Source organism: Chiloscyllium plagiosum, chromosome 42 (assembly GCF_004010195.1).
Source record: "Chiloscyllium plagiosum isolate BGI_BamShark_2017 chromosome 42, ASM401019v2, whole genome shotgun sequence".
NCBI classification, from domain to species: domain Eukaryota; kingdom Metazoa; phylum Chordata; class Chondrichthyes; order Orectolobiformes; family Hemiscylliidae; genus Chiloscyllium; species Chiloscyllium plagiosum.
In genome coordinates, this window is record NC_057751.1 from 7,113,712 (window position 1) to 7,129,417 (window position 15,706).

The following is a 15,706-nucleotide window of genomic DNA, read 5'->3' on the forward strand; positions in this document are numbered from 1 at the left end:
AGGAGCGGTAAGTGCAGGAGATGCGGTGGAGGGCATCGTCGACCACGTCTGGGGGGAAATTGCGGTCTTTGAAGAAGGAGGCCATCTGGGTTGTACGGTATTGGAACTGATCCTCCTGGGAGCAGATGCAGCGGAGACGAAGGAATTGAGAATATGGGATGGCGTTTTTACAGAGGGCAGGGTGGGAGGAGCTCTGATCTCCAGCATCTGCAGTCCTCACTTTCTCCTATAACACTGCATGCCAAGCATTCACAGTTGTAGTTGATATGATTTTGGTGGTACCAAAAGTATTGGGTTGAGAGTGGAATTCTATTGACTGCAATGAAACTGAATATCGAATTCTGCAGATATCAAGCAACACTTGAATGCCTCCTGTTCTGAAACACTCAGGATGAATTCTTGCTTTGTTTCATTGCTTCATTGACATTCTGGCAATCTTGCTTCATCCAAACAAATCTGAAACACGTACAAAGCTATCACCTTTTCTGTTTGTAAAGAAGCAATTTGCACCTATTTTCCACCTTTCACGATCCTTACAGTAACTAAGTGTCTTTGAAACTGTTGTAGAAAAACATCACATTTCTCACAATAGAACAGATTTGAACATCAAAAACATTTAATGGTCTGCACACTGCTCTGAGATGTCCTGAGGCTGCGAAAGCGATGACACTGATGCAAGCCAATCTTTCAAACATGCAAATTAATTTGTGCAGAGCATTGGCCCACCAGTGCAATGGAATAAGTGAGTGGAGATGTTACTTCAGTGGTGGTGGTGGTCTGGGAAAACTCCCCTGCTCCTCTTTAGTTCGTGGCAAAGGTAACATTCCCTCTCAGCTGTGCTGCCGCACTGCTTCTCTGAGGGTCTGTGAACTCCAGTTGTCAAGCCAATGTTGTCCCATTCAGAAGTTGCAATGGAGAAGAATAAAATAAGAGGAAAGATACACACAATAGGGCAAAATAAGTCTTGGTTTCCTGTCTCACATGAAAGACAGCAACATCTGCAGCATAGCATCCCCTCAGTACTGCACAAAAAGTATCAGCCTCGATTTTGAGCTCGGGTCTTCAGAATGGAGCTTCAACCCACATTTTTCGATGTTCAAATCTGTTGGCTTCCTGAAAGCCAACAGTGCTGTCTGGTGAACCAAGGCTGATATTAATATTCCATGTAAACCCATTAATTTTTATCTCATTTTGAGTGTTGGGAAATGTAATTATACATAAAATTGATTTATTCATTCTGGTGAATGCATGAGCTTTGTAAATTGCTGATGTATTTTTTAAAAATTATGTAAAAATTACCTTATTTGAATATTTCACATCACAAATTTAAATACTACCAATAGACACAATTATTAATATTTATGTTGTTAGCTCTGTAATGGTAGTCCGCTTACATCCCAATCGTAACAGTGGCAATTGTCAGTACCTTTCGGCTAAGACTTCTTTGCAAGAGCAGGTGCAATGGCTTTATTAATGAATGACATGTTTTTGCAATTCAGTGTCTATAATTATCCAAATTTTCAATGTACTCAGAATGATGAGAATGTGGGACTTGCTCCTGCAAGGAGGAGTTGAAGCAACTCAGGAGATATCAAACTGTTTTGGAAGGATATTATTAAACTGGAGAGGGTTCAGAATAGATTTGCCGGGTTGTTGTCAGGAATGGAGGGTTTGGGTGCTAAGGAGAGGCTGGGTAGGCTCGGACATTTTTCACTGGAGCGTAGGAGGTTGAAGGGGGTAACCTGATAAAGGTTTGTAGAATAATGAGGGGTATAGAAAAGGTGGATTTCAAGACTAGGTATCATATCTTCTAAGGTGAGAGGAGAAAGTTAAAAAAGGCACGAGGGACAATCTTTGTGCACCGAGAGTGGTCCGTATGTATGGAATGAACTTCCAGAGGAAGTCATGGATGCAGGTACAGTTACAATGTTTAAAAGACATTTAGATAGGTACATGTTTAAGAAGCATTTAGAGGGATATGAGCCAAGTGCAGGCAGATGGGATTTAGTTTAGTTTGGAATTATCGTCGATATGGATTGGTTGGACTGAAAGGTCTATTTCTGTGTTGGTATGATTTTATGACTATATAATCAAGATGTCAGGAGTTACTGTATGTGAGAAACAGTTTTAGAAGCAGCTCGGAGAAAGTTCACTTGATGAATTCCTCGGAAAAAAGGCTTGTCTTAGGAGGAAAGGTTGACAGTTTGAGACTGCATCCTTTGGAGTTTTGAATAATGGGAGGTGTTCGTATAAAAGCATATAAGAATCTGAGGGAGTTGACAGGGTGGATGCTGAGAGATTGTTTTCCTGAATGAGAGATGCTAAAATGAGAGGAAACAGGTTACAAATGGAGGGGTTTCCCTTTAAGAGAGTGATAAGGAGATTTTTTTTTTCCCTGGGAGTTCCCAGTCTGTGGAAGTTTCTTCATACGACAGCAGTGGAGGCAGTGTCATTGAATATGTTTGAAGCTGTCTAAGAGAGACTCTTGATTGGTAAAGGTTTCAGATGGTATAGTGAGTGAATATTGGAGTGCAGTTAGGTCCAAAATCATATCAGCTGAGGCACAGCAGTCTGAAGGGGCTTGATATCCCACTCCTGCTCTTGATTCATAGTTTTATATGTATGTTCATTTGGCGGGAAGGGACCGACGTGCTGCTGTGGAGGTAGGAGTTGGTAATCTTGTGTCTCTAGTGGATAACGGGCTCAGAAGTACATACTCAAATGGGACATCCAGGCTGCGTGTAGTGTGGTTCAGCAAAGCCACAGAATTACCACTGTACTCAGTAAGCATAAATATTTGATGTTGCATAAAATCCATACAATGTGAAAGCAACGAGTCCACATAACCCCTCTAAAGGACATCCCACCCAGGCTCATCCTCCTACCCTATTCCTGACACCTTGCATTTCCCATTTCAAACACACACATCTCTGAACACTATGGGCAATTTATCATGGCCAGTCTACCTAACTTGTACATCGTTGGACTGTGGGAGGAAACCAGAGTACCTGGCAGAGACCCAGGAAGACTCAGGGAGAATGTGCAAACTCCACACAGACGGTTGCCCATGAGTGGAATCGACCCTGGATCCCTGGCACTGTAAGGCAACACTGCTAACCACTGAGCCACTGTGCCACCCAGCATCCAATTTGTGTGTCACAAAATTTTCAACATTCAGCTGCCTTTTTTGTCCATGCAACCTAATTCTTTTGTAGCTTATCTCCACAAATACTACTGATCTTTAATAAATATTATAGGTTGAGGGTATCGGGATAATTTCTGACTACAATGAGTCTCAAATAATTGCTCATGTTTATCTAGTGCTCTTAGTATAATGAAATATCTGGAGGCATAACACAAGAGCGTTGTCAGAAAAGTCAATATTAGAGCAGAGAACTAAAAGCTTGATGCGAGAGGTAGGTCCTTCAGAGCATACTAAAGGAAGAGAGTATTAGAGAGAGTTAGATAAGTTTGACAGTTTATATTTCAAGACCGAAGCAGAAGCAGTGAAGGCATGTTCCCCCAATAAAATAAGAGATTCTTCTAAAGCCCAAAGCTAGATAAGTCCAGATATTCTGGAAGGTTGTAAGGCTGGAGGGGAGAATTGAAAATTGGGTTGAGAATTTTACATTGTTTGAGCAACAGCTCATGAAGGACAACGAGCACCGGAGTGGTGGGTGAATGGGATGGAACTGTGACGTGGAGGAAGGGCGAGGTGAATCCATGGCTCTCTCTAAAAAAATTATAAACAACTTTACAGACTAATGTATACAACATTTTGCCGACAGTGAGGACGTTTATGATTCGCACAGTCTTGTCGATCAATTTTGGGGGAACTTATTTTCCTGGAAGGCTTTCGTGGAGCTTCACATGCTTTGGAGCTCCACGACTGGGTTGACATTTCTATCATTAAAGTGGTTTGTTAGCAGCTTGAGGGGAATGCTCATGGAGTAATGGAGAAATATAGGGGGCACAATTTCAAAGTAAGGGCTCTTCAATGTAAGATGAAGACAAGGAGGAACTTCTTCTTTCAAAGGATTGTTCGTGTGCAGAATTCTCTTCCACAGAGAGTTTTGGAAGTTCTGTTATTGGATTGTACTCAAGTCTGACTTAGGCAAAATGTTGCTTGACAAGGCAGTCAGGACTTAAGGAGAGAGATGAAAACTTGAAGTTTGGATCGCCATTTGATCAACTATGTTTTTGCATGGAGAGGGGACTTGACTGGCTAAGTGGTCTACTTCTGATCCTAACTTTTATGTTTTTATGTGTGAGGAGACAGATATTGTCCCCAGCAACTGATTTGTGTATCACAAAATGTTCTGAGTTTAGCTGCCATTTTTTTGTCCATTAACCAAATTCTTTTGAAGATTCTCTCCACAAATAAGGATTAGTCTGGATCTTTATTTAAATGTAATCTTCCAACCGCCAATTGTCAGTTGACTCTTTAAACTCTTGTCTGATAGTTTCCACAGAATTAAACTCGAAGCCACTCTACATTTCCATTTGTTAGTATTTGTTCATGGAATGTGAGCAGTGCTGGTTAGGCCAGCATTTATTGCAAATCCCTAATTGCCCTTAACAGGGTAGTGATGAGCTACCTTCTTGAATTGCTACAGTTTGGGAGGTGTACACGTACCCACAGTGCAAATAGGATGGGAGTTCAGGATTTTGACCCAGCGGCCATGGAGGAACGACGATGAGGATAGTGAATGGCTTGAACAGAAACTTGCAAGCGGGGGTGATCCCATGCATCTACTGCCGTTGTCCCTCTCAGTGGTGGAGGTTATGGGTTTGGAATGTGCCGTTGAAGAGTCAATAAAGTGTGGCACTGGAAAAGCACAGCTGTTCAGGCAGCATCCGATGACCAGGACAGTCAACATTTCAGGCAGGGTCCTTCATCAGGACTGATGAAGGGTCCTGCCCTAAACATCGACTCTCCTGCTCCTTGGATGCTGTCTGACCTGCTGTGCTTTTTCCAGTGCCACACCTTATCGACTCTAACTCTTCAGCATCTGCAGACCTCACTGTCTCCAGAAAGGCTTTTGCCCGAAACGTCGATTTTACTGCTCCTCGGATGCTGCCTGAACTGCTGTGCTCTTCCAGCACCACTAATCCAGAATCTGGTTTCCAGCCTTGCCACAGAAGGAGACTGTGAATTACTCTGTTTTGCTCGGTTGTTACATTTCATGGCAATACAACGTCACTTTGCTTTCAGATGTGTTATTCAGGCATTTGATCATCAAAAATATATTCACTATGTGTCCTTGCAGTGTCATCTTCAATGTCATTAAATTCTCTCCCATCCTTCAGGTCCAGGGCTGCAGCAGAAGAAAAATAACTTGGTCTACTCTTGTTAATGTCAATGTATTTGTTTCGTATTACATATTTTCCTCAGGGAGTCTGATTCTGGCTTCTGTCTCCAGCAGGAATTTGCCTTTTCCCATATCTGGTGCAGGAACCAGCAGCCCCTGCCGTGTGCCTTTAGAGTGGAAAGATTCAACTCAGCTACCACACACTTCTCCTGCAAGATCTGCATCCGGCAGCTGAAAGGCGATGAGCAGATCTTTCACCTCAGCACCTCCATCTTTGAGGTAAACTTCATAACAACATTTTTCCAGTGAGCATAGATTTCAGGTTGGACTTGATTCATTGTGGTAGCCAAGTTACAGAAGTAGTCCTGCGAAGGTGCCAGTGATTCAAGGTGTAGCTTACTGTACTTCAGGGCCAAATGTTCCAGATTCGAGTCCGAGGCCCTGAAACCTGATGACGAAGGAAACTGAGTTCATTACAAGGCCACGTGGGCTCAGCATCAACCTGCAAATCCTTTCAACAAAAGCGATTGACTGGCAGTAGAAAGGGGAGCAACTCCTGGTCGACTGCATGAAGGAAAGAAGCTGGCACCTCAACCATCACCACCCATAGCTCCAGGTGACAAAGTACAAACTAAAGTGCATGTTGCCACAACAACTTGGATTCACTAGGTGAATTTTAACACACTCACTATCAGTGCAATGGAGATGGAGGCCTGTTGACCCATCAAATTACTTTCAAAGATAATCGCCAGCCTTACTCCCTGCTACTTTTCTCTCTTAAATACTTATTTGTCACTCCATTGACAGTTACAATCGAATTGGTCTCAACGACTGTGACAAGCAGCAGAATAGAAATCCTAATCCTTTATTGCATCAGCTTTTTTCACCTGTCACCTCTGGTGCTTCTGCCAGTTGTCTAAAATCTGTGTTCTCTCCTAATCAATCCTACAACCACTGGGGTCAATTCTTTCATATTTCCTGGGCCGATGTCTGTCGTGATTTTAAACAAACCTGTCAGGCAGAGAAGATACGTCTCCTTAGGTTGACAGTTTGTCTTGCTTTGTTATCTGTCTGATCCATCATGCTCTGACCTTTCTACCAGGTACCTCCTGAGGAGACAACTTCCAGCCTTGAAGCTTTGGCTCTTGAGCCAATTTCAAGCCCAGCTGGCTTCCACTGTTGAGTGTGGCCGCTCCCAATTCAATCTGTAAAGGAAAAAATCTTTCCCGGACTCTGTCCCTACTTTAAGTTAATACCATTCAAAGTTACATGGTACAGGGAAACATCCTAATGAAATTGTGGTATAGGTTTTCAACCATTCAACACAAGATTGGTGTTGCAGGTTTTCTGCTAATTATATGAAAGACACAACTTGATTGTTTTATATCCAGCAGCAAGGTTAAAGTCTACCCTGGTGCAATGCATACAGCTTTAGCTATCAGCATGCTACAACCTTGGAAAGGTCACAGAGAATGTTTGCTATCATTGTACCTGGTGCCAAGGATGAAGGAGTTCAGTTCGCTGGAGAATTCATGTGAGCAGATGAGGAGTTGTTCGTATTCTCAAAGGGTTTTTGGAAGGGTAAACAAGGAGAAAATGTTTTCAGCGGCTGAAGCGTCGAAAGCTTGAGGATACAGATGGAAGATAATTGATGCAGGAGCCCAGAGGCATGAGGAGGAGTGTCACTTCACGGTGCAGCCTGGAACACGCTACCTGAAAATGTGGTGGAAACAGACACAACAATAACTTCCAAAATGAGTTTGTATCAGTCCTTGAAAGGAAAGATCTTGCAGGATGATGGTGTGAGGACAGGGAATTGGGGTTCATTGTAAAGGTCTTTTAAACAACCTGCCACAGGCATGATGGGCTGAATGGCCCACTTCCTGTGCTGTACCATTCTATGAAATATGCATTTTTATTTCAGGGCGAGATATACTTTTTCATATTCCTTACAAGAAGTTCTTGCAGGTTTTACTTTGTTTTTTATTACAAAGCATGTTGTGAAGGAGTCCACAATTTCAGATCCTTTGCTCACAAGGTGAAATAGTCCCAGTTGTGATTGTGCATGAGATCAAGTACATGATGACTAATTCTTCTGAATCTCAGCTACACTGATTCTGCATTGTGACCCTTCCCTTCGACCTTGACAGGAGCTGCCTGACAGATTCGATCAGACTTGCATATGGATTAACTCAGGTTCTGCAGTGTCATATATTTCTGCTAACATAGATCCAGATGCTCTGTGAAAATTTTCCATTTGCAGAGGATGATGTGTGTCCAGTGGTTAAATGAAGCTCAGCTCTTTACAATATAGCCTCCTTCAGCCACACACTCACCAATATATAGGCAATCCTCAGCTGTACTTAATGACCATTTTATCAGAATACACATTCCACAATTAGTGTTTTCCAAACTGATGCATTATAAATGATCTTTCATAAACTTTATTAACAGGATGTGGGTATTGCTGGTAAGACCAACCACATATCTACCCAGCAACAAAATTGTCTACTTCCAGTTCCGTAATGTCACTTGTTTCTGCTCTATCTCAGACTATATATCATAGAATCCCTACAATGTGGAAACAGGCTATTTGGCCCAACAAGTCCACACCGACCCTCCGAAGAGTATCCCACCCAGACTACTCCCATTCTTACTCCCACTCCCATATTACTCGACATTTCCCCTGACTAATGCATCTAGCCTATACATCCCTGAACAATATGGGCAATTTAGCATGGCTAATTCACCTAACCTGCATGTCTGGATTGTGGGAGGAAACCGGAGCACCTAGAGGAAACCCACACAGACACAGGACAATGTTCAAACTCCATACAGATAGTCGCCCGAGGCTGGAATCAAACCCGGGTCCTTGGTGCTGTGAGGCAGCAGTGCTAACCACTGAGCCACCCCAACAGATGACCAAAGCCCAGATCTGAAATGCCTTCTAATCTTTTAGTTCTGGAACTCACACACGGATCCTTCAAAGAGCGACCCACCCCACCCCTGTAACTCTGCATTTCTCATGGCTACTCAACCTCACCTGCACAACTTTGGACTGTGGGAGGAAACCAGAGCACCTGGATAGACAAGGGGAGAATGTGCAAACTCCACTCAGACAGCCGCCTGAGGGTGGAATCAAACCCGAGGCAGCTCTGCTAACCACCAACCCACTGTGCCACTCTGCTGATATCCTAATGCATTTTATCTCCAGAAGGATTCCAGAGTTGGATGATCAGCCGTGATCATAATAAACAGGGAACAGCTCGAAGGGATGAATGGTGTTCTCCTGCACCTATTTTTATGTTTCTATGGTTGAAGTATTTTGATGCTCTCCTGACCGGCATTCCTACTTTTCATATACTTCAGCTTATCCAAATTTCTGGAGTCAGTCATCGGAACTTGCAGCAATGATGTGGAGATGCCAGTGTTGGATTGGCTTGGACAAAGTCAGAAGTCACACGACACCAGCTTATCGTCCATCAGGCTTACTTGAAATCACAAGCTTTTGGAGCACTGCCGCTTCGCCAGGTGACCACCTGGAGCACTGCTCTGAAAGCTTATGATTTCAAATAAACCTGTTGGACTATAACCTGGTGTCATGTCATTTTGAACTTAGAGCAAGTCCAGATAACCCATCATCTCATGTTCACTGACTTCTCATTGGCTCCTCAGTTTTAAAATCCTCTTCCTCCCTCAATTTCAAATTTCTCCACCCCAACCCATCCCTGTCTCCCTGATTTCTTCCAGCTGCTATTTCTCCGAGATCACTGTGGAACTCCAATTCCGGCCTTGTAGTCATTTCCAATTTTAGGTAATCCATAATAGTGCCATTGCATTCAGCTGTCCAGGCCCAAGGTTCCAGACTGACCTCCCTAAGGCTGTCTGCCTCTCTCTCTCTGTCCCTCCCCTTACGTATATTTTGAAACCTATCATATGGACTAATCTTTCTGTCATCTGTGTCAATGTTTCCAAACCAAATCTAAGATGCTTCTGATAGAGTCATAAAGATGTACAGCACAGAAACAGACTTCAGTTCATCTCGTCCATACTGACTAGATATCCTGGTTACAACACGGGGTAAACCCCTCTGCTAATTTAAATGAGCAACACAGAAAAGATTCACCCTGTGCTGTAATCTGTTAAAATTCGAGAGGCAAAGAACTATCTCAAGAGTCACTATTTAAAGTAAAAATTAACAACTTTTTAAAAAATCTAACAGAGAATAATTAGCTGGCAACTATTTACAACTCCTTTCTCTAAACCTATCTATTACCTTCCCCTCTGTAATACTGGTCCGATAAAAAAATCATGATTACGATTTACAAAAAATAGAATCACATTTCAAAACCAGCCAGCTTTGCCGAATATCCTCTGTAGGTTTTCCTCTGTCTTCTCTTCTCTGCTTCCCAGCTCTTTGATGGATAAAGGTACCTTTAAGCGAGCAGATCTTTCAGCAAGCAGCCTCTCCAGTTGTTGGTGCTGGCTGCTCTTTGCTGCACTGGGTAACTGTTCAGAATGTCTGATATTTATACCCCAAAACATCAGATCATTTCATTGGTTTTAACATTATCAAAATACTAAATTCAACTTGATTGGATTTTGGTAACTTGGGGCATAATTTGAACTGATTGGCCAAATCAAAATTTGTTATTGTATTCTAGAAACATAGCTCTTAGCTGTTTGACCAAATGTCACATTGTTACCCTGTTCCGGACTCTCTGTGCATCTCTAAGTCCTTGCTAGCTTTTCAACTCTCTTAAAGGTATATTACCCCTACATCTTCATAACATCCCAAATTAATCTAGTCCCATTTGCCAGCATTTAGCCCATATCACTGTAAATCCTTCCAAATCATAAGCCCTTCTGGATCCCTTTTAAATGTTGTAATTGTACCAGTCTCCACCACCTCCTCTATCAGCTCATTCCATACATGCACCACTTTCTGCATGAAAACGTTACCCCTCAGGTCCCTTTTAAATCTTTTCGCTCTCACTTTTGCCTTCTAGTTTTGGACTCCCCAACCCTGGCATAAAGACCTTGTTTATTTAGCTTATTCATGCCCCTCTTGATTTTATAAACTTCTACAAGGGTACCATTCAGCCTCCGACATTCCAGTGGAAATAGCATGATGGAACCCTGAAATAACAACAGAGAATTCTCCAAGTACTTAGTATGTCAGGTAGCACGTTTGGAGAGAAACAGAGTTGATATTCAGCAGGAAAAAAGAAATCCCCTGCTTAACGTGTAAAATACCTGAAAATCTCCCTTTATAGTTATTCTTTAATCTGTACATTAAGTGGACGCTTTGTTCTCCAATGATACTGAGCTCCTTTTGCCTTTCCCAGCCAGGTAATTTATAATTACTGAATGGACTTGCACAATGTGTATTGTGTTGAAATTCCTCCCTCAAGCCAAATGTATGTGAAACTTCCAACTTCCAACCTTGAGGCCTCCCACTTATATTTTGTGTGGTGAATAATGAACTCTTGCTGCTGCTTTCTTTCTCTCATAGAGTCAGAGAGTCACACAGCATGGAAACAGACCCTTCGGTCCAACCAGTCCATGCCAACTATAATCCCAAACTAAACTAATCCCACCTGCCTGTGCATGGTCCATCTCCCAACAAACATGTTTTATTTATGTACTGATCTGAATGTCTTTCAAACAGTGTAACTGCACCCGTATCTACCGCTTCCTTTGGAAGTTCATTCCACACACGAACCACCCTCTGTGGGAATAAATTGCCACCATGTCTTGTTAAAATCTTTCTTCTCTCACCTTGAAAATATGCCCTCTCGACTTGAAATCCTCACCCAAGGGAAAACACACTTGCCATTCACCTTATTTATCTGACCCCCCCTCCCCCCCCCCCCCATGCTCCAGTGGAAAATAAAAACTCAAAGTATCCAGCCTATTCTTATAACTCAAAGCCTCCATTCCCAGCAACATCCCAGTGAGTCTCTTCTGAATCCTCTCCAGTTTAATAATAACACTGTGATTACAGGGTGACCAGAACTGAACACAGGACTCAGAAAAAGCTTTCTTTCTCTTGGATTCCTTCACACTAAGCCTGTCTGTGACATTCACTGAATCATAGAATCTCTACAGTGCAGATAGAGGCCATTCAGCCCATTAAGAGTGCACTGATCCTCTTAAAAAACGTCCCACACTATCCTCACATTAATGACTAACCCATCTAGCCTGCACATGCCAATCCATTTAACCTGCATATCTTTGGACTGTGTGAGAAAGCCAGAGCACCCAGAGGAAACCCACACAGAGACATGGAGAGAACATGCAAACTCTACACAGACAGTCACCCAAGGCTGGTATCAAACCTGGGTCCCAGGCACTGTGAGACAGCAGTGCTGGCCACTGTGCCACCCTTATAAAAAGGGAAGTTCACAAGGTTATTTTGCAATGGCTTGCTGTGTACATTTCCCCAGTTTATGCCAACACGAATCTCATAAGTCTTGTATCTGCAGGGATGTGTGAATTAGTTATCCTCCAGAACCCTGTCCCCAACTCCATTTTATTTGGAATTAAATCGACAGTTTAAAGTGTAACCATTCTCAAATTCTGACATTCTTTGCACCTCGTTGTCAGCTGGAAAGAGTTAATCCAACATCAGCACAGCCGCTTGGGGCATTATTTGTAGGTATATATTCCATTTTGTTACTTATCAACCATAGATCCCTCCCACCTAACGTTTTAATCAACCACACTACCGAGAGAATTCAAAACAGGTCATGTGATCGCTCGCATTCAACTATTGTCCCCTAATTTAATGACACAGTTCCAAAACATAACAACCTTATAAAATCTTGCATTTGTCACAAAGGATCATTAACTCAAAATGTTAATATCTCCTTAAATGGCTTGGTGTCGCATTACTTTTTCATCACACTGTTGTACATCTTGGGATGTTCTCCTACATAAAAGGTGACATTTAAATGCAAGTTATAACTAATCCCGAGTCTCCCATTGCTGATACAAAAGAGTTACTTCAGAGGATGGTTCCGAATCAACCATACTGGGAGCAGAATGGATCAATTACAGTTTCATGGTAAACAAATGTTGAGCAATCCAATTTTATGTGTGTTGTTATTTCGAGATTTTATTTCCCACTCAACGTGAGTTCTAAAATTGTCATTTAAATTCACATTACTAAATTACTATTCCAAATCTATGGATCTCTGGTCCAGTGTCAAATCGACAATGAGACTGTACTCTTCAAGAATCATGATGGGATGGACACGTTTCCCTGGGGAACCATGTCCCGGACAGCCAACATACTGAGAAAAGAACATTTGTCGTCAGGATTGCAGAAAACTCTTGGATTCACCAACATTCCTTTCTCAAGAGAAACTCCACTCGTTTCTGTAACAATGTGCCTTCTTTGTGACCTTCCTTGTGGGGAGTTTATACAGATGTCATTGATTGTTGCCATAATCCGAATTGAAGAAGCGTAAACACTTCCCTCTCACTTGACTGGAGTTCCACAAGGAGACAAGCTTTGATGTTGCCATCTGCACAATCTCTTCATCATGAAATGTGCTGCCGAAGTCTAATAATCATCAGTAGTTAAAAACAATAGAAAGTCTCTGTGAGACATATCTCCTGGAGCATTTTTAGAAGGGATCAAATTGATTTTTTTCTTCCTTCCTTTGAGGAGCCTTCATAAGCACAATTGGAAATAATTTTTAAAATGCTCGACATTCTCCAATCTCTTTTGCATCAGCTTAATGCTTAAATCTTTCAGTAATTATTAGGACATGGGTTGAGAATTTATTGGAATGAGATATTCTTGTGAGATTTGGAACCAAGAATGCATGAATGAAAGCAGAGTATCCTGTCAACCTCATTGCAACTAGTGTGTATCTATGAGCTGATTGGAAGTGGTTCTGGCTAGAGGGACATGAGACAAATTTGGTACAAGACGGCATTTCCAACATCTCTTTCAGTCACCTGTACTTACTTTATTTGGAAGGATTGTTTGAGGTCTTAATGAACGCTTTATGCATTTCTCAAAGAATACATTACCATGAAGGTGGTCCTGCACCCTATTTCTGGAGTCACATTGAGAGAGGGAATAGCCTCCAGGTTTCCTGTGGGAAAAATTTGCAGTCAGTTTAAAAGTTGTCTTAATCATAATTTGACAGTTCCTTGGACTTGGAGATGAACTTTAAATGTACCCTATCTGCTCTTACAGGATGAGAGAGAAGCTGTTCACTTCTGTGCACAAGCAGCAAGTGATGTGGCCACGTTAGCAGGTCCCAAAGCATTTAAAATCCCATATTCCATCAGACAGAAGATCTGTACCACCTTTGATGTTCCCAGTGCTTCGGGCAAAGACTGGCGGCTCTTAGCACAAAAACTCCACATAGACAGGTGAGTCGAACCAAAGCAAATTAACCAGTGAATTAGTGATTTGTCTCCTTTCCAAAGGTTTTCATTGGTTTTCATTGAGGTCAAGTTTGCTTAATCTTGCCTGTAAAAAGAGCGAAGTATTCAGAGTGTCATGACGAAGTCTGTTTACAGCAGCCATATCACAGCATGCCAGGACCCAGATAAGTCCATCAGAGAAAGGCACTCACAAAGGCCTAGGTTTTACTGCTGTCAGCTACTGGTGTAGAATGACCTTGGGTGGAGCATTTTAAGAACCCGAGTGTGCACTGTCTCTCTGGTCATGTGAATTGACATGCTTTTACCGCCTGGCAACTAAAGAAGGTTGCTCCAAACCGTTTGCAGTGTTGCAACAATATCTGGCCACACAGCATCACCTGATCTGTCAAATTCCAGCTCTTTTTCAACCGAGATATTAAACTCTGGCAGGCCTTTCTAGTATGGAGGCATCATTGTCCACCTTGATCATGCCCTAGCCAGCAGCCGAATGTACTTAGTCCCAGCATATACCATGAAATGAGTTCTTCTGTAGTGCAGTGACAATGTCCCTACCTCTGGGCCAAGAGTCCACATTCAAGTTCCAACTGCCCCATTGGTGTATCACAATGTGTCTGGGTAGTCTGATTAAAAATATGTGTGTATGCCATAGAAAGGTAGGATCATTAAGCAAAGGTCATTGCTATCAATTTTTGTGTAATGTGACAGATTGTAGGGATCTCAGTTCCCTCATATGTGAGATTTCTGAAGAGACCTTAAGTATTAATTTTGTTTTGGATAGTACAACAGAATGAGAGAAATTGGAAGCAAGCATCCACTGTCCATTTCTCCTCGTTCTCAACAATAGTTAAAATTGTCCTAGAAATTGCAGGCAAGTGGCCAGTTAGGATGTGTGCAGTGACTGGTGTCATCAGGCTGTGGAAATGCTCAATTCTTCTCAGTGTGGTCTTACTTTTTATTCTTGCTTTGTAGGAACCTGAGTTACTTTGCAGTTAAAAGCAGCCCCGCTGGTACAATCTTGGACATATGGGAGGCACAGCATCAAAATGACAGAGACCTTGACTCTCTGGCCAGTGCTCTCGAGGAAATAGGCAGGATCCAGTGTCCTGCCTCAATGACAGCTGAAGGCGACGGTGATGAATCAGACTACAACTACGGTGGATGAATCAGAACCCCTTGCCATTATTCCAGGAGGACTCTGGGTCCAGCTCACCCCTGAGCGGGTTCAGCTCACCCCTGAGCAAGTTCAGCTCAGTCACAATATCGGAAAGATTTCTCAGGAAATGAAATATGGTTTACTGTCCAGATCTTTGGATGTGTATGTAAATAGAAATTTACTTGTAAATACTTTGAACAAGGGTGCACCAATTATAATTTATCAGACCAATTTAATCAACAGTTTGTTGATTGGCTACAAAAAAAAAGCATTCATAGTTTGACTGGAAAATCCCTGGAATTACACCCCGCTACATCCCGCTGTTACTTCAGAGGTGCATCCGAAATCCTCTAAAGCTCTGAGGAATTTCCCAACTTAAATGATTGCATACTGCTGTTTATCGAAAGCAACCTTTCAGCCTCGCCCTGTGGCAGTGAAGAGAGCAAGCCGTTGTCAATAAGCAGTATTTTGAGTTCTTGGTTACTGTTGACTGCACTGGTACTGAAACATCAATTGTTGCCCTGGTGACTGTGAGTTAAGTGTAGTGACTGTAACAAGGTCAGCCGGGTGGACCTCACAGAATCTGAGTTCCCCAATTGGGGCTATTAACCTGGTCCAATCAGGGAGCCCTGACTGACAGATATAAACAGGAGTGTTAGGGATTCTGTTCACTCTGAGAGCTGGCTCTGTGGGAGCTGGATCGGTGTCAAGGATTCTCCATGTGTAAATAAAGAGTGATCTGTTGATGGGATGTCGGTCTCCATGAAGTTATTTTATTAAGCAAGGGCAGTAATCCATTTATAAGCAAGTGATTCTCTGGTGCTGTAAAGCA

At 42.4% G+C, this 15,706-nt stretch overlaps 1 protein-coding gene across 2 annotated transcripts in view; it reads left to right on the top strand.

Moving 5' to 3' along the window:
• LOC122543063 (netrin receptor UNC5D-like) overlaps positions 1 to 15,479 on the top strand; it is a 457,617-nt gene extending 442,138 nt beyond the window's left edge. The window contains exons 15-17 of one of the 2 annotated variants that reach the window (XM_043681271.1): positions 5,424 to 5,591; positions 13,528 to 13,706; positions 14,691 to 15,479. In XM_043681271.1, coding sequence (XP_043537206.1) covers positions 5,424 to 5,591; positions 13,528 to 13,706; positions 14,691 to 14,883 — 540 coding nt within the window. In that variant the 3' untranslated portion in view covers positions 14,884 to 15,479. The remainder of the gene's footprint in view (positions 1 to 5,423; positions 5,592 to 13,527; positions 13,707 to 14,690) is intronic. The other variant, XM_043681272.1, reaches the window with a different exon arrangement.
• Positions 15,480 to 15,706: the final 227 nt, after the last annotated feature.